General features: G+C 36.5%; 1 protein-coding gene across 2 annotated transcripts in view; it reads right to left on the bottom strand.

Moving 5' to 3' along the window:
• The window catches only part of Sbf2 (SET binding factor 2), a 456,025-nt gene that overhangs the window by 23,216 nt on the left and 406,221 nt on the right, over window positions 1-26,588 (bottom strand). Inside the window, exons 27-33 of one of the 2 annotated variants that reach the window (XM_047516120.1) lie at window positions 26,392-26,588; window positions 23,511-23,651; window positions 22,593-22,688; window positions 13,413-13,597; window positions 9,364-9,540; window positions 7,095-7,196; window positions 6,015-6,200 (exon numbers count right to left, since the gene is read on the bottom strand). In XM_047516120.1, the coding sequence (XP_047372076.1) occupies window positions 6,015-6,200; window positions 7,095-7,196; window positions 9,364-9,540; window positions 13,413-13,597; window positions 22,593-22,688; window positions 23,511-23,651; window positions 26,392-26,588 (1,084 nt within the window). The remainder of the gene's footprint in view (window positions 1-6,014; window positions 6,201-7,094; window positions 7,197-9,363; window positions 9,541-13,412; window positions 13,598-22,592; window positions 22,689-23,510; window positions 23,652-26,391) is intronic. The other variant, XM_047516121.1, reaches the window with a different exon arrangement.

Raw genomic sequence — 26,588 nt, 5'->3', positions numbered from 1 at the left:
CAAATTTTTTAAAAAGTAATTTCAATGATAAAAATATTTAATTTAGTACAATTAGAACTGAAATCCAGGGTCTTTTAAATCCTGAATATTGCTTCCCACAGTTTGTAAAGCATGTGCTTATAAAAAATGAGCTTTCATTAAAAGTCAACTTCTATTTTTGATTTCAGAACCAACTGATTTATACAGAACATCTGAATTTTAACTTTTTATTTAAAAGAAATGACAAGAAATTAACATTGTATCCCATGCTGCTTTATGTAACAACATACTATAGTTGTAGCACCTACTGTAGTGTATCTTAAAGACAAGAGGAATGGGATTTACACCCATAAAGTTTGTTAAATTGCTTTATTTATACCACTTAAGGAATGCTCACAGAATATAGATTACCTCTCAACATTCTAGACTACTCACACTTACCCCACCTCAGCAATAAAATATAAGCATTATATTCCAAGTAAGAATTATTGCACTTGAGACACTAATGTTCTCATCTGTGAGCACACTATGCCTTACACCAGAAGCTCCCATCTCTTATTGATTGTGAGTATATTCTTTTGCTGACTCTAACATTTAGAATTCTGCAACCTGAGCATAGGGATTTAACATATTTAGTAGTATATTTAACTTAAGCCAAATTCAGCTATAGAAACCCAGTTCCCTGAAATCCTCTCTCCATTAAAGAGAATTAAAAAAAATTTTTTTTCAGTTGTCAATGGACCTTCATTTTATTTATTCATATGTGGTGCTGAGAATTGAACCCAGTGCCTCACACATGCTAGGCAAGTGCTCTACCACTGAGCCACAACCCCAGCCCCAACTAAGAGAATTTTTAAGAAGTAAAAACCCCAAAATGTAATGGGGAAAATAGGAAGGAACACAGTACTGGGGCAAAACAATTCAGCAAAAAATTTTAAACTCCCCCAGTACTGGGGATTGAACCCAAAGACCCTCTATCACTGAGTTACATCTCCAGTCCTCTTCATTTTTTTTTTTAATTTTGAGATAGGGTGTAAGTAGCCCAGGCTGGCCTCCACCTTGTGATCCTCTTGCCTCTGCCTCCTGAATCACTGGGATAATAGGCACAGGCTTTAGCAAATTTTTGAAGGATGAAAAATAGAAGGAAGAATAGCAGTGAGTAACCGAAGAGAAACTACATTGAGATGCCTGTAACAGCCTGCCCCACAAACCCAGAAAGGTTCAGAATAGAGGCCCAAGAAGTGAAATGGGGGCTAAAATGGGGACCTGTTGGAAGTCTACAGAGGCAGTGGTAGTTTAGGACTTCAAGGTCCTTTCCTACCCATATCATTACCTTCTTCAGAGCAAGAGACTACAGCCCCTTTCCCTGTCTTAGACAAGCCAACTTGATAAACTTTGAACCTGGGAATACCATGTGTATATGTGTCAGTGACAATGCTTGACTAAAAATAGCAGGGAAACAAGTAAAGTCTACATATTGAATGGGATCTTCCCAGACCCATCTTCTGCCCTGCTTCCTGAAAACAGGCAGCCAGACCTTATAAGTACTCTTCAGACATCAGACTGGCAAATGCTTCTAAGGAGAAACTAGAAACCTATTGTTTTCCTTTTCTGAAACTCCCAGCTTACTGAGATGATGGACTTAATAATGAAAAAAGATTTTAGGCTAACCAAAGTATAACTTACATAAAATGAAAATTCTCAATTTTAACATATGACTTAATTAGTTTGGGTTACTGTACACAGTTGAGTAACCATTACAACTAAAGTACGAAGTTTCTTGGTCTTAAAAATTTTATTTATGCCCTTTGTAGTGAATCCTCTTTCCTGACCATTTGTCCCAGACAATCATTGATCTGCTATCACTCACTACAGTTTTTCTTTTTTCCCCATATTTTAAAACTGGTACACTGTAATTATACATAATGATGGCATTTGTTGTTAGATATTTGTACATGCACATGGTACTTTTTTTTAGAATTTCATATACATAGAGTTTATATAGTATGTAGCCTTTTTGCCTGGCTTCTTTCACTGAGCATAATGACGTTAAGATTCACTATGTTGTATGTATTAGTATTCCATTCCTGTGCTTGCTGAGTAGTACTGTATTATATGAATATGTCAGAATTCATCTGCTCACCAGCTGATGAACATCAAATTTGTTATATTGAACACTCACCCTTTACACTCACCCACTATGCTATCTCAAAGCCCTGGAAACCAATTATATATTCTCTATGATCTTGTCATTTTGAGAATGTTATACAAATGAAATCATACAGTATGTGACCTTCAGAGACTGTTTTTTCCTTCATTCAATATAACAATCTTGAGATCTACTTAAGTTGTTGTATGTATTACATGCATCACAGTTAAAAGCTTATTCCTTTTAACTGTGAGTAGTATTTCATAATATGAATGTATCAGTTTGTTTAGACATTCACTATTGTAGGACCCTCCCCTAGCCCTTTGGCTATCTTAAATATGGCTTCTTTGAATAGTACAGTAATATTTGAAGTGAGTTTCATATAAGCAGCATATAGTTTGATCATGATATATTTAGACTAGTTAAATTTAATGTAATTATTGATATATTAGGGCAAGTGTTTGTCATCTATTTGTTCTTTGTTTGCCTTCTGTGGGTTACTTTAATGTTTTAGAATTCGATTTTGATTTATCTACCATATTTTTGAGTGTATCTCTTTATGAAGATTTCTAAGAGGTTGCTGTAGGTATGATATTATATATCACATCAGTCTACTGATATTGACATTTGCCAGTTTCAGTCAAGTGAAGACAACTTGCTTCCCTTCACTGCCTTTATGTCCCCCCATCTATAACTGTCTTAACTATTTCTGTGACACACTTAGAGAAATACATTAAATAGTGCTTCACTTTTGCTTCAGATGTTGAACAAAATTTAGAAAACTCCAGGGGAGAAGTAAGGTCTATTACATTTACTCATGTTTGTTTTTCTTTATTCCTTCCTGATACCCCCAAATTCCTCTTTTATCATTTATTTTATATTTGAAGAACTTCCTCTAGCCATTTAGGTCTATAATCCATTTCAAATATTATTTTTGTGAATGATATAAGGGTGAGGGTTCATATTTTTCCATATAAATATCTAGTTATTCTGATATAGTTTGTGGAAAACTCTCCTTTCCCTGTGTCTTGGTTATTTTCTGTGGGGACCATTGTCTTTAGGGTTTTAGCCCCCATTTGTGGAAGTCAAGCTTACTCATTTTAAAATTCCATTTTACATTGTGAAATATGAGGATAACATATCATGTTATATCCAACATGATATAAAGGATATCATAAAATTTAAATTATGCATTAAAACAAATGAAATTTAAAATATGGACATTTTCTATATACAAAGAGATGCTATCTTTGAGGGCTCAGTAAAAAAGTTTATTAAATAAACAGCCTGTGTTCAGCTTAATTCTTACTTAAAAACAAAAAGTCAAAATGGATTTAGTCTAATTCTTATTAAAATAAAAAGGTCTACATGGATGATTCCACCTGCCATTCTTCTCAATGACTTTATGCTTCAGAGTCAGATTTATGAGAGGTGTGACTCTGATGTTTCCTCATTTTGTTTCTGTTCCTACATGCTCTTAATTGTAAATAACTTATTATGACCAAGACCCTAAAATGAAAGTTGATTGTTCATCTAGTGTTCAACTGATTTATCAGTGAGATGATCTCAAGGCAAGGGTAAAAATTGTGTATACTGATTCAGAATCTAGGCCTCCAATAAAAAGTCTTCTGAAGTATTTCAAGGGAAGTCTTGGCAAGGTATTGATTTTATATTCAAATTGGACAGGAAGAATGATTCTTTAGGAAATGTGGACCCACTGAAGGTTTTGACCCAGGGGAGTAACAGCATTGTATCTGAGCTTTCAGAAGATTATGTTAACAATTCAACTGAGAATATTTTAGATGGTCTTAATCAAGGGTGTTGAAAACATGAACAGAACTTGTAAAATTGCATTAATTAACTGATAATACTTATTTACTGAGTATGGGGTATATTCCAGAGACTGAAACTATGAGTGTGTAAGATATTAGAGGTGTGAAAACTAATATGACTAAGTCCTTGTACTCAAGACTTTTCAGTCTAAGTAGAAGACAAGAGATACATACAAATAAATATCTTATGCTAGTGTTATAGATGCTAAAGAAGTCTGTATATGACTCATTAGGAATACAAATGAGGGAGATCAGAGAAATGTTCAAAGATTACTGAAAATCACGAAATAAGAAAACATTATAGTGGTCAGAACAGTGTGGCACATACAAAGCAGTCAATACACATTAGTAATTATTGTTAGTAGTGGTAGATGGAGGCAGGAAATAGGACAATAAGTAAAAGAATAAGTGCTTTTGCTTTTGCTTTTTCTTCCTCCTTTCCCTAGACTCAGTTAAGCTATCTGTTTCAGAGACAATGGTCTCCAAATTTCTCCCTCATCTATTTGCCAAAGGAGTATGCAAAAGGCTAATATTTGAATAGAAAACAAAGACACCATTAGCTACAAAGAGTTTATAAGTATAAATTCAACCATGTTATCAGTGCTGCTTGATGCTGCTTGGGCAGATGGATTAAAATTATTCAACAGGTCTTTTCTTAAACAAACTGGAGCAATCAAAAACATGATCTTCTCTGAGAGTGCATGTATGTGTGTGTATACATGGTGGATAAGCAAAGATAGAAAAATCACTGTTAATGGGTATGGAATTTCTTTTGGGTGATAAGATATTCTAAAATTGTGGTAATTACGGCACAATTCTTCAAATATGCTAAAAACTATTCAATGGTATATTTTAAATAGGTAAACTATATGATTATAAATTAAAGTTCAAAGAGACTGTTAATTTAAAAATCAAGTGATTAATAGAATAAAAACAAACAAATAAAAACATAACAACATGCCACACTGACCTCTTCAAGAGACCTAGTTTCAATTCTGGTTTCTGAGAACATTTCTACCTTTTCTTCCAAGAAATACTTCAGGCCAATATATCTCAAAAGTTGAGTCCAAATCTATTCATCTACTCCTGGTGTTGTGATGCAGATGAAACAAAGCTGGAAATGTCAACCGTGCTTTTTTTCCTAAGTCAGTTTAGTCTTCTGTTTGAAAATCTAGTGCCACCTAATTCTTGAGCCTAGTCCTAAGCAAAGCCCCACCAAGAGGGTTCTGTTACTGGTGGGCCCAGGGTGAAGACAGGAGGGAGCCTAGAGTGCTCACCGCTCCCTACCCCCACTGAGTTTGACTGGATTATATGTATCTGGGCTTTTCTCTAGTCTCTTGATTAGTCCCAATTAGGTTGCCCTGTAGAAATGAGCCAGTACTCTCAAACCCCAGAAGCCTGTCTGGCTGGGTCCTCATGATTTCTTTAGAGATTAGCCTCTACCTCTGATGTTCCCAGGCACATGGTAGGGCCCTTCCAAGCTGGGCAGAGATGCTGGATTTCAGGCAAGCCACTACCTAGAAATTTTTGCCATACTACTCTATTCAAAACTGTAGCAAATGATCCCAAGTTTGCTTCTCCTCTTTGGAGATGTAAATTTAAAATGCTGACTACTTCACTTGGGGGCCAGCCCAACAGTTAGCTTAGCAATCCTAGTTTGAGAAACCCTAAATACTTCTTTATCTTCTTTATTCCCAAGAGTCTGCTGTTAAGATTTCAGGCTGGGCACAGTGGCACACATCTGTAATCCTAGCAACTCAGGAGGTTGAGGTAGGAAGATTGCAAATTTGAGGCCAGTCTCAGCAACTTAGTGAGGTCCTAAGCAACCTAGTGAGAGCCTGTCTTAAAGTAAAAAAGGGCTGGGGATGTAACTCAATAGTAAAGCATCTCTTGATTCAATTCCCAGTACTCCAGTGTCTCCCTGCCTCCAAAGATTTCAGTATATTAGGGCTGAATTATGACAGTAAGGTACCTGGCAGAGCACTACAAAGCATAATAAATGCTAGTAATTTTCTTTCCTTCATAGTAAGTCAATTTAAACTTGCTCTACTTACCTGGTGTACACAGTCTAAGAATTGTAAAAAGACTGGAGCAAAACCACTACCCTGACTGCTGAGGGTCAAGCTGCTCCGCTGACTGAATTTATGACCAAAAGACAGCCACTCTTTTTCAACCAGCATCCGGAAGCCTTCAAGTGTCCTATAAAAGGGATCGCTGAGTAACTGCACCAGGGATGTCACCTAGGGCACAAATAGGATGGATATTTCATTAATTTCAGTGCTGAAATGCTAGGATAAAGCATTTCCTTTTTTTTTTTTTTTTTTTTGTGGTACCAGGGATTGGACTCAGGGGCACTACACCACTGAGTCACATCCCCAATCCTATTTTGTATTTTATTTAGAGACAGGATCTCTGTGAGTTGCTTAGTGCCTCACTTTTGCTGAGGCTGCTTTGAACTTGTGATCCTCCTGCCTCAGTCTCCTGGAGCCAGTGGGATTACAGGCATGCACTACTGAGCTCTGCCATTTCCCTTTTTTAATAGCTAATTCACAAGCAAAGCTAAGAGCAAATTTATTTACTAACTGTTCCAAGATGGTAAATCAAATGAATTCTACAAACGTTCCAGTAAAATGAAAACACAAATTTATTTTTGTTACATGTTTTCTTTCAGAGGAATTACGATTTCAATTCTGACTTTGCCAATTTGAAGATTGTGGTTGTTTTCTAGATTAATTAGTGAGGTCAGGGATCAGTTCAAACCTATTCTACTTTTTGGCAGGTACAGGTTAATCTTAATGTGGTTTGTATATATAATTTTCATTCTGGAATAAGGAAGGGGCTTAAGAGAGCCAGAAAAAGGATGGACAAAATCCAGGAAGGATAGTCAATGTCCCACAATGCTTGTCAAGAGCAAGCCTGCAAGGGTACATCTATGGATATGAGAGCCTGATGCCCTAATCCAGAGTTTCAGATTATGTAGGGACTGATAGCTCATGGCACCAAGCTTCCTGATGGATACCTGGTGGTTTCAACATAGAACCTTTTCTGTCATAAAAACACTAGTAATTATACAAAATATCTGTCTGCAAATTGAAATATAAAGTGCAATATCTGAGAATATGTATAATAGTTACTTGGGCAGTGATGTCCCAGCCTTCTTCCAAACAGACCAAAACTGAGGAACCATTCTCAAGTACTTCTGATATTACCACAGCCAGCTGCATTATTCTGTGAAGCTAAGAGAGAAGACAGGAGGCCACAATTAGACAGAGCATTTTCTGAGCACCAGACAGACAGACTTGTTATCAACGTTGGATATCAATTAGGGATGAAACATTGGACAAGAGAACCACATTTTTTTTTTTTTTTTTTTTTTTTTGGTACCAGGGATTGAACCCAGTGGCACTTCACCACTGAGCCATATCCCTGGCTCTTTCTATTTTATTTTGAGACAGGGTCTCACCAAGTTGCTTACGGCCTTGCTAAGTTGCTAAGATTGGCTTTGAACTTTGATCCTCTTGCCTCAGCCTCCCAAGTTGCTGAGCCAAGCTTGTTCCACTGTGCTTGGCTCACAGAATGTTTTAAATACTTAAAGTTCTTGTAAAAGCAAGATTAAACATTGATATGTTTTAAAGGTAAACACATTTTTAAATGATGTGCTCAGATGATACCATAGTAAAATGACCTTATACAATTCCTCCAAAAGTAGAAAAACCACAATTCCATAAAGTCAAAAAGACAGATTCTACATGGCCTTCTCAACAGTTACTCAACTGAAAATTTGTTTTTCGATGATGCAGTAAGTTCTATTTCAGATACTCTTTATTTTCTGGAATTAGTGTAATGGTTGTTTATCATTGTGAATATACTAAAAAGCACTGCTGTACAGTTTAAAAGAAGGAATTTTATAGTAAGTGAATTATACATACATGGGAAAGAAACTTACATTTGTAATCTAAGTCCTTAAGGAACAATTAATTAGGGTATGAGCACAGGACACAGCTATGAAAACCAAATGTATAAGATTGTAGTTTTAAAAAAACATTTTAAGCATTATATGACCTAATTTGCAGTATGAATCCAACTGTTTTAAAGAACCTATATTTTAAACAGTGAGGCTATTTTAAGCACAGGAGCAAGTCATGTGCCCTACTCAGCAGTGGGAGGCTATTTACTTGCTATTCCTGCAACACAGTTAGCACTAGGCCTGAATTTTCTTGGACCCAGCATTTGCTGCATCAGTTAACTTTTTAAATGTCACTATTCTGTATTTAGTCTCTAATTTCTAGTACAGATCTACTTTCCAGCAAGGAGCAGAGGACAGAATGCTCCCGAAACATAGAAAGGTAGTTGGGTGGTAGGGACATTTTGGGGCTAGGACCCTTGGACTAGGGACAGAAGAAAGCATTGCTCAGCTTATTCCTTGGGTACCCAGGGTATACTGAATTGCCTTAAGAGTAATGAACGTACCCTGATATATATTTATAACCAATTGCGTATGTGACTATTTCTCTATAGTTCAAAGTACATGACTTTGGTATTCACATTGTTTCTTGGCTTTCTTGCTTTTTATAATCCAATGTACTATGGAAAACAACTTTTTTTCTTCTCAAGAGAGGCAGAATGCTTGTAGGTAGATGGGGGCAGGACAAAAACCCTGAAAATTCCTTCAGGGTGAGAAGGTATAATGAACATAGCATAAGGGCCTAAAGACAAAGCTGAAGGTTATATTGCTTTTGGCCAAATGTCTGTATCCATGTCTGAAATATGCATGTCATAAATACCTTTCTTTCTGTGGTTTAGAAGAAATGTGGGTATACTGTGCTAACATACCTAATTCCCCTTAATTTTTCAATAAAAGTTCAATTAAAAATATCCAATGATTGACTTAGCCGAATGATGGATATCCAAGTATGACTGTGTGGTGTGGGGCATCAAATGTGTTTTATGTGGCTAGTGGGGGGTGAATCTAAAATCTAGAGATATGAAGTAGGAAAAGACAAATGGAAGGTAAGAAAGCAAGAGGGAAAGACTCTTGGAGTCATTCAGAAATCGCCTTCTGTCCTGGATCCTCACTGTCTTGAAAATAGAGCAGGACAGCTATAAATAAATGCTGACTAAATTTACTGGACATCAACAATTTCCCACATAAATAATTTTCTTCTCCTTAGCATCTTACAGATACCAAACTTGCAATTATACAGACATAAAAACTGGTGATCAATAAATTCTATCCCCCACCTTCTATATCACACTGTTTCCTGAAATTTAAAGGCCTTTACAGATGGCTCACAACAAAGGGGGTGAGGGGTGGGGAAATAAATATTTTTTTTCTCAAGTATTGGTTTGGTACATCTACTCGAACTCTCTTTGAGTTATAAGTCAAGCTGCCCCAGATATTACCTGTGGGAACCACTCAGAGTCACCCAGAGCCTTCAGGAAGGTCACTTCTGAGTCAGTAGGAATGGTGCTTGGGATACAAGCTCTCATCAGCTTTTTAAAACTGGCTTTCACTTGTCGGATTTCATGAAATTCAACAGGAACAAACTCACAATTTAAAGCAAATTCTACCTTGAAGCTCTGTGGATAAAGAGAGAATTAGGCAGATGAAAAGCTATAAGTAAAAGATTTTCAATAGGGTAATGCTGATAAAAGTTAGCTGAGGCCACCAGTTACAGAGGCTGCAGTGGATCAAGAAAGTCAACTCTGTGTGGATCACCATGTCAGCATGGTGAAAGGTCTAGTGGTTTGCCTGGAAGGGCAAATCAAGTCCTTTCTAGAGGCAGACTCTAGCTTAGGAATGCTGTCATTCTAGGAATTTAAAGAGACTCCTGTTAGGAATTTGATGCAGCTGATAACACCAATATAACCAATTCTGAGGTCACAAACCTGGAGATTTAAAGAGTTAATGACACATGGACAGTATGGCTAATCTAACAGTGTAACTTGGTCTTCCCGAGATGCACATTGTTATGGTAAGGTATTATACTGTGGGCTTCCAGAACTGTACAAATTAAATTCTGTAGACATCCAGGTATTAGTTTATTATTTGTGTAAAATATATTCATTATGAAAATGAAAAAGTAGAAATAAACATTGTGAAAAATAAAAATCACTATCACTGCCTAATCTTCTAACATTATGGTTACTTTAAAAAAGTCAGTAAGAAAGCATATGCAACAAAGCATGAAAGACTGTTGGTTTCTAGCTTTGGTACACTTTTTTTTTTTTTAACTCAATATGAAATAGGTATCACCTATGTTTATTTGAGTCCTTTGCCATTTTTATCTTTAATCCACATGGAATTTATTCTGGGTGAAGTATAAACATTGCATTTGTAATTAAAGAATGCTATACTGGCCCATTGGTGTGTTTCATTTTGATAGTCTAGTTGCCAAGTTCCAAAGAAAATTTAAAAGTTCTATAACTTGCCAGGTGCAGTGACTTTTGCCTGTAATCCCAGTGATTTAGGAAGCTGAGGCAGAAGGATCTGAGTTCGAAGCCAGCCTCAGCAATTTATTGAGACCCTAAGCAACGAGTAAGAACCTGTATCAAAATAAAACATAAAAAGGGCTGGGGATGTGGCTTAATAGTTAAGTGCCACTGGGTTCAATTCCTGGTAAGAAAAAAGAAAGAAAAAATTCTCTAACTTCTCATGCCAAAGAATGAATTAATTTTCTTAGATTCTTTCTACTTTCTTTCATTATGCTCAAATTATTCTACTAGATCACTTCTTTTAAAAAGAAGTAGTAAAACTGCTTCTGGAGATTGGCTGTATGTACAACAATGTGAATGTACTTAATAATGCTAAATTGTACACTTAAAAATGATTCAAATGATATATTTTGTTATATGTATTTGACAAATTAAAAAAACCACTGCCAAGGACTTATATATAGGGTCCCTTTAATGTTTTATACTGACTATTTTTTTAAGGAAGGTCTATTAAATTTTTAAAAGGAAAAAAAAATTCTCAAATTTTAAAGAAAAAGTTATTATGATATTAGGAAATAGCATTTCTAAAATGCATCCAGAAAAAAAGGTTTGTCTCCCACCACCCACCCCAGTCCTAGGGATTGAACCCAGAACCTAGGGTGGCTCTACCATTGAACTCCATCCCAGTCCTTTCTATTTATTTTTATTTTGTGATAGGGTTTTACTAAGTTGCCTAGGCTGGTCTTGAATTTATGATGCTCCTTTTATAAGATATAAGAGTTTATTTATTTTATTTTTTTGTGTGTGAGTGTAAGAGTAGGATTTATTCAAGTGTGCATAGAAACAAGAACTCCCACAGGGCAAGAGGGGAACTGATAGGTGTTTCCCTAAAAGAGGTTTAGTATTCAGGAAAAATAGGTTCCTATTTTCCACCTATCCATGAGCTAGCTATGTCTATCTTATAAACTAGGAGTTTTTAAGCATAGGTTGAGACACACTGTTGGGTTACAAGGAATTTGTTACTACTAATAATTATGAATTTAAAATATGAAAAAGGTCAAAAATCAAGATTGTTTTTCAAATAAATTCCTGTCACTCACTAGCTTTCCTTTATGCTTCCTTTTTTGGGAGACAAAGATGTGGACAGCAATGTTAGCTAGAATGAGGCACATATCAGACAGATATAGAGTCATGTTCTACATACAAAAATTAATTAAAAAAACTAAGTGGAATATATAATTATTAACAACTCTTGTGCCAAGGCGGTGCAATTTTTTTAAAATTTTTATTTTTGTGGTACTGGGGATTGAACCCAGGAGCGTTCTATCTACATCTCCAGTACTTTTATTTTATTTTAATTAATTAATTATTTTGGTACTGGGGATTGAACCCAGCAATGCTTTACCACCGAGCTATAGTCCCAGCCCTTTTTGTTTTGAGACAGGGTTTAGCTAAGTTGCTAAGTTGCTGAAGCTGGCCTTGAACTTGCAATTCTCCTGCCTTAGCCTCCTGAATCCCTGGGATTACAGGAGTATGCCAATATATTTGGCTGGAGTTGTTTTTTAAATTGTAGTACTTTATTGATGGCAGGGAAGAAAGAAGAAAGTAAAAGGGAAGGAAGAAAGAAAGGTCCCAAGAGGTCCATCTTTCTTACTCAAATATGCATGATCACGCAGCTAATCTGAGGACTAACATAGGCAGGGAAAAGAGAAGGAGAGCATTCAGGAATCAAACTTTGGGAAATGACTCCGATCATGTTAAATGTCCTGTATTCTGGAAAGCCACTGGTGTCAAGGAAGCTGAGTAAGCAACCTTGGATGGCTGTTGAAGAGTTCCAACTATTTTCTAGATATAAAATTATCTGTTATATCAGAAGACATATATGAAGATTTAAAAACAGCATTACCCAGTAGTTTTGTGCCCTCTACCTAAAGGTTAGTGACTAAGTGATTTGCGGCAGTCCAGGTAGTGGGAAAAGAGCTAGCAACGCCAGCATGCTACAGAAGAGATGACTCAGTCACTGGCATCTTTACGCCTGAGCATGTGGGATCCTGCTGAGAGCATAGTGCTCCAGTCTCTGCTCTGTGGTTCAGCCAAAGGTCTGTGTAGATGGTCCAGTGCTAAACTTTGAGGGGATTTCTGAAAGAAATACTTTCATTTCCTATACACTTGTCAATAGAGATAAAATTTATTTTCTAATATTTCATGGAAACATTGAACTTGAAGAATTCCTGTTGTTTTTGGAGGTAGAGACTATCTTTACAGTTTAAGATTGCAGCATAGTGAAACTCTTTAGCAGAAAATTAGTTCAGAACAGGGGTCTGGGGATATATACAGTAGCAGAGTGCTTCCAAGCATGTGTGAGGCCCTAGGTTCAATGCCAGGCACCAACTCCCCTCCAAAAAGAATGAGACTGATTAGTATTTAATATTTTGAATTTTCTGACATATCTTAGGATATGTGTTTCTATAAATACGAACTTAAAAAGTTTGAGAAATATTACTTAAAAAACCTAGCCTTGGCCTTCCCTTGCCTTCATGTGTAGTGGAATAGTCTTCCTCCCTCCATCCTTCTTTCTGCTCTCCTGTAGTTTTCTGTATTGATAGATTTACAACAATAAAACATCTGTTTTGTCATGGGCAAAGATTTCTGTGGAAACTGACTCAAGATAAAGATAATGGAAAAAACAGCCTGAATAGGCATTATTTCTTTTTTGTATGCAAACTTCCTAATATTTCCTGATATATAGGCTGATATTTTAGAGATTATGAATATATTTTTATTTTCATGACTAATAAATAAGCACAGATATCTATCTATCTATACATGTATAGATACATATACGTGTATGTGTGTATACATATATATATAAATATAAAGAGAGCTATTTTTTGAGATTATTAACTACAGGTTAGGAATCATACTATAAAAATTTTTCTGGAAAAGTTGGCTTGACAGGTTTTATAAACTGCCTTAGTATATCCATAAATTTTCTAAATGAGGAAAAAAAATCTTACCCTTAGTTGTGACTTTTCACCAAATATATAAAGGGCTGCTTGGCGTTTCAAGAGCTGGTTTTGTAGGTAGGTGCTGTTACTGAAGGAGGCTGAATGATCCTTGCCTGCCAGCCGGGCACCAACATCAATGAAGGATGTTGGAGAGCTGATCAAGCGAGTGCTGGAGCGAAGACTTGCCCATACACCTTCACAAAAGTCAAAAGAATCGAATGAGACAATTCAATGTGGGAATGCCACTGAGTAAAGAAACAGATACATGTTCTGGAGCCACAGTTTTAGAGGTAATAGTGAGTTATTCATGAATCACAATGGTCATTTGGCATTTATTTTTGCAACGTAAGCATTACTCAAAATTGCATTTCAAAATCATTTATTTTAGACTCAGAAGGATCTAATTTGTCACTCACATCCCATTTTTATATGCTGATGTATAATTAGTATTTATAAATCAACATTAAAATCACAAGTAAAAAGAGTACACTGACACTGGAAACAAAATGCAAACAGGAGGCAATAATGAAGCCTAGGAGGGAGAACAAGAAATCTAGGTTAAAATGTAAACTAGAAACTTACTAAATCTAAAGTTAGAGACTGGATTTAGAACTTACATTTGTACATCATACCGAAATAATGTAATTTTAAATAAGTAAAGATTATACTGTAGGTTTTCCAGTATATGAAAAATAATGTTGTACATTCAATAATACACATTTCATTGACTCTCAGGAAGTAGATGTCCTCCAAGAGGACAAGTTAAATAGCTACAAGAGTCTCATGATAAAAATTGACCTTATATTAATTAGAAAAATCAAGGATTTCTATATGTAAGAGAAACCATTAAATATTAAATATCCAAACACACAGGCATATGCTAATTCTCCACTGTGACTCGCACTGCTGAACCTTCAAAACATCAGAGTCCCTCATAAATGCCTGTGGCAATGGAGTTCATCCCAGTGACAAGGTCACAGGTGGAGGACCTCCCTAAAAGTGGGGCTCTTCTTCAAGTCTGGAAAGGCTGTGTGAGAAGCTTTATTCTTTGCTCAATGACAAATCAAACTGTGTTTCTAGGTGACTAGAAAGCACCATGATAACGTCACATCTTCTTTGCCATCAGTATTTATGGTATTAGGAGTCCTTAATATGAATGTATCTTTCTACATAATCTATAAGCTTTTCTCAGATTATGGCAAGTGTATTTTTTTGTAAATGGAATCACAAGAAATTCAGAATGTGAATGAGAATAGAGGATATAATTTGACAAACACGTGAAAAAGTCACTTGTGACATACTTTCATATGAAGATGGTTTGAAAGAGTGACACATCAGGACACATAATACAGTACCTTGATTATGGACTCTTCCCTTAGCTGAAGATTTGGGATCTGACTGAATAAAACATTTATCTCTGTACCCATGCACTGGTGGTAAGATTAAAGACATAGGAGAAATGAAATGTATACAGCAGCAAGCATGAGAGCAGGTTGAATAAGAGAAGAACAGTCTATTTAATTTTTGAGATTAAGTTAACATATGGGAAAAACATAAATACAATTAAAGTAGAAGATTTAATTAACAAAAAGCTGCACAGTCACAAAAAAGATGAACTGAGTGCCTGTTAAATGAAATTTCAGCACCTGTTTATAAATGCTGTAAGCACAATGAAATGGACAGCACAGCAGAGAGTGCCACTAAAAAATTATACCAAATGGAATAAGCTTTTGAAGATTGTCATTCAGTCAGAAACAAGCTTATATAATAAAATTAAGGAATTTCAGATGTGTATGTAAATGCTGGGGATACACTGGCCCTAGTTTTGAAGGAGATTCACTGGCAAATGCTATGTGATGTTCAATGTATTTGTTCTTTGAGAAAGGTCGTCATACCAGGAAAGCTCTAGCAACCATTTGGAATAACTAAGGGCATGTTTTTGCAGCAAAGCATTAAGCATTGCCACATTATCTTCCTTCTGTTCTTTTCATATGGAAATTATGTTTATTTTCCATAAATAGAGTTATAAGCATTAAGAATTCATGATCCTGTGACAATGACTAATACTAATAAGACAGCTTGTGGTGACTGAAGTAATGGCTTCTCTTAAAACCCCTATTTACACCAAAATGATCAGCAGTATTAGAGATAATACTTTTGTAATTTGAGTAATATTTTTTTTTTTCCCAATGGAGTTTTGTTAAGAACACAAACTTTACCTGGTAATAACAAAAATACTAATCAGTCACATCATTTTCTGAGCAAAGAAATGGCTCAAGTCAATTAAGGGAAATTATTCTGTATTTATTCAGTGTTGCCTACTTTAAGAGCAGTATTATTAAGCTATACAATGCAAACTGCATAAAATATGACATAATTATAAGATAAAAGAAAAATTATTCAAAGTGATTTCCCTTCCTATATCACTCCTGTAGAAGCAGAAAATTAAGAGTACTCATGGTTTCTGTGGCCAAAGGAAGTCAGAAAATAAGGACTGTAGAAATGCTAGCTAACAGCACAAAGGAAGTGACTAGTGACCACAGGACAGGCAGAACTTGGGTCTGTGACTGCATGGCAAAAGCACTGGGCCTCCTACATGCTGGCTGACTGCTCTTCTTTCTGCCGAAGTGTCCCTGCTGGAATGTGGGACACTAAGTTGATACAATGAAGTCTGAGTGGTTCCTGATTCCAAGATACTAGGCCCTTAGTACATCACACTTTCTTATGCTAGTCTCTCTGATTGCTATAATTTCTCCCATTTCTTTAACTGACATTATCCCTTAAGATTCAGATACAGGGTTAACTCCTCTGAAGGGCTTTCCTGACTATTTGGAGTTGTAAGAAGCTCTGTTTGAATTCAGATCACATTGTATTATGATTATCTGCATATTCTTTTACTTTTACAAGATTGCGTGCTTGCAAAGGCAGGGACCTAAGATGTTTATTCATGTATCCATGCTGACAGTCCAACATATAGGCACTCAAAGAATTTGTTGATTATTCTCTTTTGCAAATCAACACATTGTGAGCTGTTATCAGTTTCTACTCTATCAACTCAATTATTTGCACTGAAAAAGTGAAAAGAGAAGTACTAAACAAAACACTAAGCATGTTCTTAAAGAGTCATTAATTAAAAAATGCCAAGTGCTTATTCACTTAGCATAAAATCAGCAAGGATAAAATGACCTGTACTGATATGCAGCCAGCAAAAGATTTTGAGAACTGAAGTCCCATCTGGAAGTGATTTAACTACAGGAATCAGTACTGCATTGGTGGTAGTAAGGGCTACTTACATTTCCTAAGTGATTCCTAGATGACCTGAGCATTTAACACTAGTCAAGGGTCTAGACTAATGTTTTTTCAAACTGCAGGATCCCCCTTAGTGACCTGTGAAATCACTGTAGTAAGTCAAATCAGTAGTTTTCTTTTTAAAGTGAAACATTACAATTGAAAATACTATGTGTATTGCACAGGGTAGAGATGAACACTTTCACGAAACTTGTTTTAGCATATGTGCATTTTGCATTGTGGCTTAATATCTGAATTGTGATATAAAATAAATATGTATCCATATAGGTAGAATGTATTTCTTATTGCAATTCATCATGAAAAGAGTTTCAAAGTTATTGGCCTTCTACCTTCTAGACCTAGATCAGTGAAGCTCATTGAAGTTTTGTTTCATTTTTCAGTACCAGGGATTGATTGAACCCAGAGGAATTAACCACTGAGCTACATCCCTGGCCCCTTTTCATATTTTATTTAGAAACAAGTCTCACTAAGTTGCTTAGGGCCTCACTAAGTTGCTGAGGCTGGCTTTGAACTCAAAATCCTCCTGCCTCTGCCTCCTGAGCCACTAGGATTATAGGTGTGTGCCACCATGTCTGGCTGAAGCTCATTGTAGTTTAAAAGCAAATGTAGAATTTATTCCCCCTTCAGCAGATTATTAGGCAATAGCTAATATTTATTGGAGTAGTATTATGAGCTAATTACTATGTTAAGTGTTTTTACATGTATTATTTCACATAACTACCCTAAAGTTAAGTACTATTTATTATCTCCTCTTCACAGATGAGGACTGAGAAGATGTTTCCTAAATTTCTTAATATCATAGTAGTGGGGCTGCAATTTTGATTTGAATGTAACTGGAATGAACTTTTAATATACTGTGACCTAAGCAATTATGTGGTCCTGGTCCTGTCTAGTAGGGGCTGGCTGAGGGGACTGCTTCAGTGAAGAAATAATGCAGTTCATTCACCGCACAGGAACACACTGTTGTTCAGAGCATGAGTGCCCGCTAAGCACTGGTGTTTTTCCTCTCTACCCTGTTGAGACCGAACAGAGGACAGAAGGAAAAGGGATGTCTAGGTTAGATATGGGGGAGGGGTAACCTACTACCATTGTAACCTTACACCTAATCAAGTGCACGAGACACAAGATACATTCAGTAAATGCTGCACTGAAATGGTACAATACTGAGCTAATTCTAGTACCAGTTATACTGCTGTTTGCTGTATGACCTTGGCAAAGTCACTTAATCTCTCTCGGTTTCTTAAAATACCTATTCTGGAGGTTACTTCAAGGATAAAATAATACATGCAGAGGAACTTAAAGGGCCACAAGAATAAAAAGGATGGAAAATTAAAAAGCTGCCTCCATGTGGCTACTTCTCTATTAAATTTTGGTATTTAAGAGACAGTACCATTTTCTCATGGTATTTTTCTACCCAAGAATGCAATTTCCCAGTTGTATATATGCTTTCCCCAAGGAAAAGCTCTTTTAACTTTAAATGAAAAGTGATGTGACTAACATCTTCATTTTTAAGTGGCTCTTTTCTAACATGGATGTAAGTCCCTGTTTTAAGAACTCACCAACATTCATGCTGAATATAAATTGACTGCCACCTTTGTGGCAGTCAATCTCAACTCTGACTTATCTGAGCAGGAAAGGAACACAGTGGAAATATCATTAAGAAGAAAACAAAGAATTAAGACTATATAACAATGAACGAAATCAAAATATAGTGAAAATAGAAGAGAAAAAAGGAAAAGGTTAAGAGGGAGAATTATGAGATAGGAGACTCTTCCCATACAGGGTAAATTAGAAATTTCTGGGGAAGTAGTACTCAGTTCTTTGGAGACCTGTACTTGCAGGTAGGTACAAAGAAATGAACTGCTTGGAGGGCACAGAAGCATCTGTACCTGGTCTTGCTCTGGACAATCTGAAATGTGTGTCTGCCTGTGATTTCATGTAATAGGGACTCTTTTGAGACCTTCCATACTTGCTTGACCCAGTCCGTTGTTACTACTTTATTGGAGGAAAGATTATCCCAGAAGAGAAATGATCTAATGATCACAGAGCATGTCAAAGTTGTTGAAAAAAGTAGTATCTCTTCTTTCAATTAGTCACTGGGACACTGGAAGATCTGAGAGGCTTGGGGAGTGAGGACTTAAGAGATGGAGGAAAGAATGAGATTTGCATTTTTGGATCCAGAAGGACAGTTACTTGGTTAGGAGCAAAAAATTGTGACAAGGAAATACCTTAAGTTCATGGTAATTTTCAGCAGAAAACACTTGGGAAGGGTGTCAGAAATAACTGTAGACTCAAACATGCATGGAATGGTCACAGACAAATAAAATAGGAGATGTAATCCAAAGGAGTAAAAACAGCCTAAGTACCTTTTGTGACTAGAAAAGAATGGACTCATGATAAGAATATAATCACTAGTGGGCATCCTTTCCTATAAAGGAATCCATGAATCTGACACCAATATAAAAAAAAGAAGACAATGTAGTTGAAACAGATAGAAAATCTATGGGTCTTACTTAAAAACACAAAAGGAGAGATAATTTAAGTTAAAATTTGTATTATAAGCCACCTAGCCAAATACAGGAATAGATAACATGTTCTTGATGAAATTTACAAAGGCTAAATATATGAGCAGGGTTTTGTATGGGAGAGCTTCAACTAACTAGACATCTGCTGGAAATTGAATTCTTCCAAAAGTTGAATGGAAAAATTACTAGCCTGCCTTTCTGAAAATACTTTCTGGTTAAGTATCCCTAATTTGAAAATCTGAAAACCAAAACTGGAAACTTTTTTGAGGATTGAAATGCTCAGAAAGTTTCTGATTTTGGATTAGGGATGCTCAAAACAGTAAAATTTATGCAAATATTCCAAAACAAAACAAACAAACAGCCAAAACAACAACAAAACAAACCAAAAAAATCTCCAAAATATGAACCACTTCTGGTCCCAAGCATTTGAGATTTGGGATAAAAGACACTCAACCTGTATAAACTTTCAGGTGGGAAATGAAGCAATAAGGGGAACTGCAACCTTGAACCAAAATTTGATAAGAGTTTTTGACAACAGAAATACCAGGAACCTTAGGAGAAAGTAACTACTAAATTTTAGCTCAAATTCGCTGAGAATGTAATGATGAAAAGTATGAAGTCTTTATCTTACACCTTAAAACAATGGGTAAAAAAAAATGGGTCAGAAAAAAGCTATTTATGATTGTTGTGATTCAAATATATTGAAACCCTAACCCCTAGTACCACAGAATGTGACCTCATTTGGAAATAGCACTGCTGCAGATATAATTAATTATGATGAGGTCATACTGGAGTAGGGTGGACCCTAATTCAATATGACTGGTATCCTTATAAAAAGGGGAAATTTATAGACAGACACAAAGGGAGAAAGTCCTGTGAAGATGAAGACATAGATTTAGGTGATGCTTCTATAAGCCAAGGTATGTCAAATATTACCAGCAAATGTCTAGAAGCTAGGAGAGGGGCATGGGACAGATTCCCCTTCATTGTCCTCAGAAGGACTACCTGCTGACACCTTGATCTTGAACTTCTAGCCTCCAGAACTGTCAAATGCCAAACCACCTAATTGTGGTGCTTTGCTATGGTAGCTGTAGAAAATTAATACGGTGACCTAGAGGCCTGACGTGTTAATTAGGAAGAAAACTTAAAACAGTTGAAAGCTCTTTGGACATCCTGAAATTATAGAAAGTTCTAATGATGTAGGTAAAAAAGTATCCAGTATGATTATCAGGAGATGTACATGATTTTCAAAAGGGAAAAAAAGGTGAATTTTGCAAGATAAAGACTTTATTCTAAATCAAAATCTAGATTATTAATGAACTCTCAAGTCATGCCAAAACAACCATAAAATTTTTGTGATGCAGATAACATTTCAAAAGATAGACAGATCTTAGATTAAAGGGATTAGCAGAGCCTGGTGTGGCAGTGCATGCCTGTAATCCCAACAACTCAAGAGGCTGAGGCAGGAGGATTGCAAGTTCGAGTCCAATCTCAGTTCAGTAACTTAGCAAGACCCTGTCTCAGGGTGGCGGGGGGGAGAGAGAGAAGGAAGGAGAAGATTACCAGAGAATTAGAAATACATGGATGGGCCAGGTAGGTAAATTTTAGTAGAAAGACTCATAACCAATATAGACCAATACTTTTCTCCAGAGAGATTTATATTATTTTGCTAAAGGCCTTTGTCCTTAGTCCACATTTTTTTTTAAAGCAAAAAAATCACACAATAACAGTGATCAAATCTATGGTTTACAATGGTTTTATAAAAATAGTTATTATGCTAGTAGGCAGAGTTGGGATCCAAAAGTCTAAAACAGTCCCCAAAAGATGACATTTTGTAGGTCAAGGAGTAGTCCTCAGTACCAGTATACCAAGAACAATAGCACATGTGAAGAAGACACAGGGATTTCAAGTGCTATTAATACCAACCTGGGTTAATCTTGTCATGGGATGCTCCCCCTAATTAATGTAATCTTAGGTTGCAAGAACACCTAGAGTTCAGGTTTTGATTTTATGGAGAATCCACAGATGGATGAGGATGATGAATGGACTACATAATTTAAAATTTTCAGAAAACAAGAGAAGAGTTTTCAAATCTGAAGAGCTGATGTGATAAATTAGACTTGGTTTCTAACTTCAGAGTGCAGAGCTAGGGTCAATATGTAAGTTACATAGTATATATTTAGATCAAATGAGAAAGAACTTTCTAATAAACAGAGTTGCTTTCATGGGCAAAGGGCTATTTAGGGGGAAAATGAGTTTCCTATTACTGATGATGGTTAAGCAGAACCAAGTTCATCGAGTTGGTACGTTTTCAAGGAGATTCAGCATTATATGGGAATGAGAGGAAGAGTCTAAGATTGTATAACACCACTGTGAAGCAGGAGGATTTTATAATCAAGATAACTGGCCTGGAATTTCCTCTGCAGAGTAAAAGAATCTCATGTAAACGTCCAGAGACCAAAATGAACCACTGTTTAAAGCTTAAAAGAGCCACTAGTTAGTCTTTTTCTATTTCCTCATGCTAGTAGCTATAGTCCAGGGGGAAAAAAAAAAAAAAAGAAAACATGGATCTCATTGTATCTTATCCTCCCACCTAGTATTCCAGAAAACAGGAGTTCTTTGGAGGCATAGCTTTGGGTCTGGTATCACTTTTCCTTAGATGTTTATAATTCTGTGGTCAGTTGTTATGGCATGGATCTTGCTGAGAGCTTTGTCACCAGCCTAGGTGCTACTGAATGGTGGTGGATAGTTTAGAAAGTAAGTCTAAAGGAAGAAAGTGAGGTCACTGGGGCATGCCCTTGAAGGGACTATAGGGACACCAGTCCCTCTCTTTTGGCTTCCTGGTTGCCATGAGGTGAGCAGTTTCTTCTACCATGCACATCCCACCATGATGTTCTGCCCCTCCAGAGTTCCAAAGGCAAGAGGACCAAGTGACCATGAACTGAAACCTCTGAAACTGTGAGCCAAAATAAATCCTTTCTCCTTAAAAATTGCTTATCTCAGGTATTTTGTCACAGCAACAGAAAGCTGACTTTTCTACCCTGTAAAACTAGAGAATCATGGAGCATTCCCAGAGCTAATTTCCCATCTGGACATATTCCCCTCAGTCCCTAATACTCCCAGTTTCATCAATACGTAAGATACCACAGTGATTATGCATATTATCCCATTAGTCTAAACTCTTTGGTCATCATACTAGCAGTAATGAATTTAATATATTTGAGTGTTCATTTAGAGGATAATTGAGAATAATTTGAACCATAATTACTGACTTTTAAAAATCCACTATCTCGAGAAAATGTTTTCTGCTTTTAACCTTGTATCAGTGCTCAGTTATAAAATTAATCTTACTAACCTCCTCGAGAAAAGCTATTGGATGGGTTTACATCCAAATGTCCTGGCACTACCTGCTTAAGCACAGTGGACATTCTTGAAGTCCTCTTTTCAGTCCCTAAAGTCAGCCAAAAAGAAGAACAAAAACCATGTCGTTTGGGTTAACATTACTCAAATGACAAAAATTTATCTTTATGTGTAGCATGTCTAATTGCTGCCAAACATTGTACTTTTTAAGTATTCAAAGCTTTATTAGAGATAACAAGGCAATGTTATTATTTCATCAGAGATAACACACATTTGCAAGATTACAGAGAGTTAGGTTTGGCAAGTGCAATCAGAGAATTTAATGATAAATGAAGCAAGGCATGCATGGTGTTACTTTACAAGAAAAGCCACTTTCTGCTTATGTTGAGCTAATTCAAACAGCTGATTAAGCCAGAGGTCAACTTCTCAAGTCACATGCTCCTGTGTCTAACACATTAGGGTTACCTCTACATGAACCCTTTGGGGTTCCATCACATGATGACTGAAACAGAATATTAGTACAAGTCTTAATGCCTTCATTCAAATCTAGAGAAAACAAACTGTACTGCAAAATCATAAAAGGCTACAGAAATTTTGGAAATTTCAAACTTACACATAATAGTAATAAATATACATTTAATGAACTGATGTTCAACTTATAAATTCAATTTCATAATATTATAAAATTTGGGTGAAGATACTACACTATTTTAAAGAATAAATGACTGAATCTCTAAATATGGTAGCCATTTACTAAATATTAATAATGATACTCTTGCTTTCTAAGTAAAAGACTCTGCAGGGTAAAACTTTCAAGGGGTCATGGAACAGTGCAAATAACTGAATAGACTAACTCTAGGAACAGTTCTGACCTTTCAGAGTAGTTGTCAAACAGAAAAGTATTGAATCTTACCTGGAGACAAGGCAAGTGCCGGCCTGACAGTAAGGGTGTTGTTGCCTCTGAGTTTCTGATGGACAGAAACTGCATTCAGTAAGGCTTGCAAGTACTTTTCTTGTTCTATGCTACTGGAAGATTCTAAAGAGGAGGTAGGAGCTATACAAGGAAAAGATATTGGATAAAACAAACTGTCTCTATGTTAATAAAACAAGCTTCTATATATATATTTGCTTATAATTTCTCTGCATAATCTCATCTACCACATCCCAATATAGAAACCAGCCCCACTTAAAGCCCCAATCAATTAAATGGCTAATCCCATGATGCTGGTTTCACCACACCTACTTCTCAATTGCTTCATCACCCTCCCAGACAGAGCCTAGGTATGGAAAACCAGCATAGGGCTATCCTTCCAAGCACTAGTATAGCTTCTCATTACTCAAGCAACTCAAAGTGAAGATTCACAAACAACATCTCCTTGATAATCTCCCCCAATATCCTGTTCATGATACTGTTTGGAAGCAGAGGACATAGTGGATTCCCCTGGTATCCCAGAATGGGCAGAAACAGGAATTTCCTAATACCACAAGCTTTATTCCAACTTTGCCACACAGGCCTAACAGGGGATATGAGGTTGGAAGGGTTTAAGGAAAGAGTGGAGGAAAATGGAGAGAAGATAAGAGCAACTAAATGATTCCCTGGTCCTTTTAAAAGAAGGGCAAGCTGGGAATAGTGGTGCACACCTGTAATCCTAGCTACCCAAGAGGCTGAGGCAGGAGGACTGCAAGTTTGAGGTCAGCCTGGGCAACTCAGGGAGACCCTATCTCAAAAAAGTAAGGGGCTGAGGATGTAGCTCAGTGGTAGAGTACTAGCCTAGCACGTATGAGGCCCTGGGCTCAATCCCTAGTTCTGTAAAAATAAATAAATACAAAATAGGGTAAACTTTTAAAAGGAGGGCAAAAATATGCATAGATAAAAACAATTAAGAGAACAAATTTGAGTTGGAGGGATATGAGCCTGGTTTGTGTGGAGCTAAACAGAATCAATGAAATTGACTCAGTTACTTTAAAGAGGCATTGGGATGGACTCACTAGAAGGATAGCAGATATTCATAAATTTTCTTTATAGCCTGTACAGAAAATAATTGACATTTTTAAACCAACTCAGATGCCATGATTATACTTTTTTTTTACACAACACTTTTTATCTTTATTTTTAAGTGGTGCTGAGGATTGAAGGGAGTCCAAGGACTCTGTCCCTGAGCTACAACTTCAGCCCCCATGATTATACTTTGTACATTCTAATATGTCAACAAGGATAAGATACATTGTTATTTTATGTATCACAAAAAAACACTGCCATTTAAACTATACTATTTCTTTCTCATTACATCCATTCTAAGATGCATCTCAATTTCAGATACACTAAAATGTGAGCAAATGTGTGAGTTCAAAAATATGAATGACAGTAAATTAATATTAAAAAAATCAATCCAGGTGTGGTGGCCCACTCCTTCAATCCAGCAACCTGGGAGATTGAGGCAGGAGGATGGCAAGTTTGAAGCTAGCCTCAGCAATTTAGTGAGACCTTGTCTCAAAATAAAAAAGGACTGGAGATACAGCTCAGAGGTAGAGTACTCCTGGGTTCAATCCCTATTATCAAAAACAAAACAAAACACAAAAAACCCAGAAACCTGTGGAATAAGCTTCATTTTTTTCCAACTAAAAGCTCAGTGAGATGCTCACCAGCACTCCTGAAATGATACTTTATGTAACTTACATATGCTTGTGTTCTATTATACCTACTATGTGTCTTGGGAAGATTTCTCAGAGCAGAAATGGGCACACGTCAACTGCCTTCACTTATATCTGTGCTGAAACTCTAAAGCCTGACTGAATACAGCATTGTGTGTGTGTGTGTGTGTGTGTGTGTGTGTGTGTTGCCCTCAGTCAACCAAATGATCAAGGATACACTGGAAAACTTTCAGGAAGGAAAAGGATAAGAATAAAGAGAAACTGCAAAAAGCACATGGTTTTATCTGCTCATAGACTTTGAGTTTACTTCATTTCCAAAGGGGGAAGAATGCTGTTATCCCTAAATTGGATATGATATCTTAGTGGTCCATGGTTTAACTTTACTGAGTATCTATTATAGCTAGAAGCTGAGTAAAGTAAGCAAAATGCAACCTCTGACTTCAGACTTGATACAAATATCGTCCCCATAGGGGACAGCAGTACTTATTTCCCTAGTTTCCTACAAAAAGCTAAGATCTCTCTTAAAGGAGCATTTTGGTCATTAGTCTGCTACTGCTGCTTTTTTTTTTTTTTTTTGTGTGTGTGTGTGTGTGTGTGTGTTGTAGGGATAAGACAGATATCTCATATCACCTAGGTCAGAATCTCTACTTACATTGTTAAATATATTTGGATGTTCTCAGCAGAAAGGGAAAAGGTTAGTACAATCTAGTTTCTATCTGTGGATACTCTTGACCTGATGGAACGAAAATAACTTATAACTTTATTATACTAATTTTCATTAAAATTAAAGGATAGGCCAGATATATTAAGATGTCAAATTCAAGGTGGAGCCCACCCTACCAAATACAATTCTTACTTAGGCTGTATGAGATGTATATAGCAGCACAGTGGGAAAGCTGATGTGAGACAAGTCTTGATGAATGGGCACTGCTGACATTCCCAGGTCTTCATTTCTATTTTTCTTTTTTGAGAAAGTTTTTTGAGAAAGCTAAGTTGCCCAGGGTGGCCCCAAACTCCTGATGTCCAGTGATCTTCCTGCCTCAGCCCTCTAAGTAGTTGGGACTACAGGTGTACGCTGGCTTATTTAACAGCTTATTTTTAGGAATACACTTAGTGAAAGGGTGCTATAGAGAGATGCTTACCAGCCTGAGGGGAGTTCTGAGATTTGAAAAGACCAACAACTCCCTTCCCATGGAATCCTCCAGATCGGAGGAGCAGAGTACCACTTCTTGAGTTCTTCCAACATACAACAGGCAGGCGATTGTGTCGATAGCAGCGGGCTACTCTTGGTAAACTACTGTCCTGTACAGTTTGAGGTATGACTAAAAGGCCAGGATAG

This window comes from Sciurus carolinensis, chromosome 11 (genome assembly GCF_902686445.1).
Source record: "Sciurus carolinensis chromosome 11, mSciCar1.2, whole genome shotgun sequence".
NCBI lineage: Eukaryota > Metazoa > Chordata > Mammalia > Rodentia > Sciuridae > Sciurus > Sciurus carolinensis.
Note: the sequence above shows the minus strand (reverse complement) of the source record. Positions and strands in the feature narration are given on the sequence as shown.